General features: G+C 42.9%; 1 protein-coding gene across 2 annotated transcripts in view; it reads right to left on the bottom strand.

Annotated features, from left to right (window-relative positions):
* The window catches only part of SEMA4F (ssemaphorin 4F), a 30,990-nt gene that overhangs the window by 20,082 nt on the left and 7,955 nt on the right, over positions 1–2,953 (bottom strand). For both annotated transcript variants that reach the window (XM_019623618.1, XM_019623619.1), the window contains one exon: positions 2,324–2,417. In XM_019623618.1, the coding sequence (XP_019479163.1) occupies positions 2,324–2,417 (94 nt within the window). The remainder of the gene's footprint in view (positions 1–2,323; positions 2,418–2,953) is intronic.

Here is a 2,953-nt window from a genome sequence, read left to right as displayed (position 1 = left end):
TTTTGCTACTTTTGGCTCACTCTCCTCCTTTGTATTTCTTGAGTCTCTTGAAACTGCACGCTACTGGAGTCCCTCCTCCCATCTAATTGTTGTTTCTCTATCTCTGTTCATTGTTTCTCTTCTTTCTCACTCCTGTGAATCCTTAAAATCTATCCTTAGTCCTTTTCACATATGCTTCAAAGATCTCATTCATTCTTACTCTTCCAGACCTTCAATGCAAATTATTGCCCAAACTCTCCAAGTCCGATGTCTTCCAACTCTAGCTCATGTTTGCACTTGACTGCTGGACTTCCTCACAGCCTATCAGCCCCTTAAAACTCAACATATCAAAACAAGTCCTTTTCCAGTTTCTCCAAATGGCATCATCATGTTATTTAGTTTTACAGCCTTTGAGCAGGTGAGCCTCCTATTAACAAGACAGGTTATGATTACTGTATGGTCCAAGTGACATTTAATAGACCACTCTACTACCTTCTCTCTCTGAATGTTGAGATAGATACTTCATTGTGTCTGTGTCATCAGCACATTAGTTGTGCTCAACATCAGTTGTAATGAAGGCAAGTCCCTCAAGCTGAAAGCAGATCTAGGTAGGAAGGCTGTCACTGAGCTGTGGGGTTGGAATCCGTCTTTCAGTCTTGGCCAAGGACCTTTCCCAGGTTAGGGGAACAACAACAAAAAAGACGGTCCCTGTTACATGAAACAGGTCAAACATCACAAGAAATTGAAGCCAGGTAGGGTCTTCTGGGATACAGGCTGGACTCGAGGGTCAGATAGTAGAGCAGAGCCAGACAAACCTAGGTTTGAACTTTGGTTCTGCCTCTACTAGCTATATAACGTTGGACATGGTACTTAACTTTTCTGAACTTTTGTTTTATTGCCTGTAAAATGGAAATAAATAATACCTAAATATCATGATATGTTGATGAGAATTAAACTCAATCATGACTGTAAAGTACCTAGCCCCAAGCCTGGGACAGATTAGATACTCAGTTGAATGTGAAGTCTTCTTTCATTGTAAGTCTAACATTTTTCTCTCCCAACTGCTGGAGTTCCCTCAACAAAACAAATTAAAATATTTTCCTCCGGTATCTGAAGAGCTATCACTGAAGGGAAGCACTCAGCATTGTTGGAACTGGTAGGTAGGTCCAGTGCTTGGACTTCCTTTTATAAGAACCATCACTTCTCTGAGCAATCACCTCTGAGCAAGTTGTTATGTCTGGAGCAGCTAGCTAGTCAAAGCTCTCAGATAATAGTTATGCATAGACTCAAAGTCATCAGTCTGGGTCAGGAGAGGTTCAGCACTAAGGATAAGGCAAGAACTTGTTCAAGTAGGCGGTGGTTGCCAGGTAGCAGGATAAGACTGGCAGGTAAAGGCATAAGAGAGCATTCAGGAAGTTTCAGTATGTGGCTTGAAGGGCTAACACAGCTAACCTTTCTGTGCCCTATATTCTCCTACAAACAAGCCTTGACAAAAGGACAGTCCTTCATTTCATGAGCCTGCTGGATAGGAGGGTTCAGAGAAAGAGCTGAAAGTCATGGGAGTGCAGAACAAAGACCCCTGGCTTCACTCTTGGTTGCTAATGTTCCCAGAGTGCGGACAGGGGTCCAAGTGATACCAATTCTGACAGTTATGTTATATGAACATTCTCTGCCTGGATACCTCACAACCATTAGAGTCCCACCTCAGAGAGCCAAGGAAGAATATGGCCAGCAAAACATGTGCACAAATGTATATGTATGTGCGCACGCGTCTCACACACACACACACACACACACACACACACACACACACAACACATTATAAAGGCTAGAAGGAAATATCCTAAAGTGTTAACAGTAGTTTTCTGGGAAGTGACTATTTACATTTAAATTAAAATTAAATAAAATTTAAAATTCTTTCCTTCACTCGCACTAGTCACATCTCAAGGGCTCAAGAGCCACAAGTAGCTAGTGCCTACCATGTTGGACAGCGCAGAAACAAAGTTCTTTTGGACATTGTTCTAGAACATTTCATATGTTCTTTATACTTTTTCCAAATTTATTACAATATGCATTGCAGTAGATTCCTCTTATAAACAGAAAAAAAAAGAAAAGAAAATGAGGTCAACAGAGGAAACACTCACACTAGAGGTACAGAAAAAACATTCTGTAGAGACGACCCAGGGAAATAATACTCGGGAGAAAAGCAAAAGGAAACAGGCACTCTGGGAATAGGAAAGGCTAGAAAGAGACATGGGAATAATAAACATTCCTAGGAAAGGAAAGAAAGGACACAGGAAGCAATTATAGCAAGAAATCACAGATTCTTGTCTCTCCCACTCACCAGCCATTACAGCTGCTGACCGCTGAGCTGGCTCGAAAGGACATTTACCCCGGCCACTCTCAATTCTTTCAACCTGCTGGAAACTGGACACAGCCTACAGACCAGAAGGGGGCAATAGGTTTAGGAGTCATGGGGAGGTTCATGATGAAAATTACAAAGATGGTCAGATGAAGAAAAAGCCCAATTCCCATTCATCTCCCACTCCTTGGCTACCATCTCCATATTCCCAGTCTGCTTCTCCTGATTCCCCCTCCCATTCCTGCATTTCCCATCTCTGCCATCCCATTTTCCATCAGTTTATTCCTCTTCTTTCAACCCCCCTAGTCTCCAACACCCACATGCTCTGATGAAGGAACATCTAGGATGGCCCTAGAAGACCCTGAAAGGCTGAAAGGCAGGTCTTTCCTCTGAAATGCTGCTGAATTGTAGCGTTTGCAACTAGCTAGAGAATGTGCTACAGGACAAGGAGGACCAGGGATGACAGCAGGCCTCCTGAGGGTTAGAGCTTTAGGAAGGATAAAGAAAAGTACGGGCTGTATAGGATCATCTGAAGCCCAAGGATCTAGAGAAAAGGGCCATCCGCCTTCTTCTCCCAAGGATGCAAGACAGGACAAGAGTCAAGGATACACA

This window comes from Hipposideros armiger, unplaced genomic scaffold, assembly GCF_001890085.2.
Source record: "Hipposideros armiger isolate ML-2016 unplaced genomic scaffold, ASM189008v1 scaffold_553, whole genome shotgun sequence".
In the NCBI taxonomy this organism is placed as follows: domain Eukaryota; kingdom Metazoa; phylum Chordata; class Mammalia; order Chiroptera; family Hipposideridae; genus Hipposideros; species Hipposideros armiger.
This window is presented reverse-complemented; position numbering and strand designations above follow the sequence as displayed.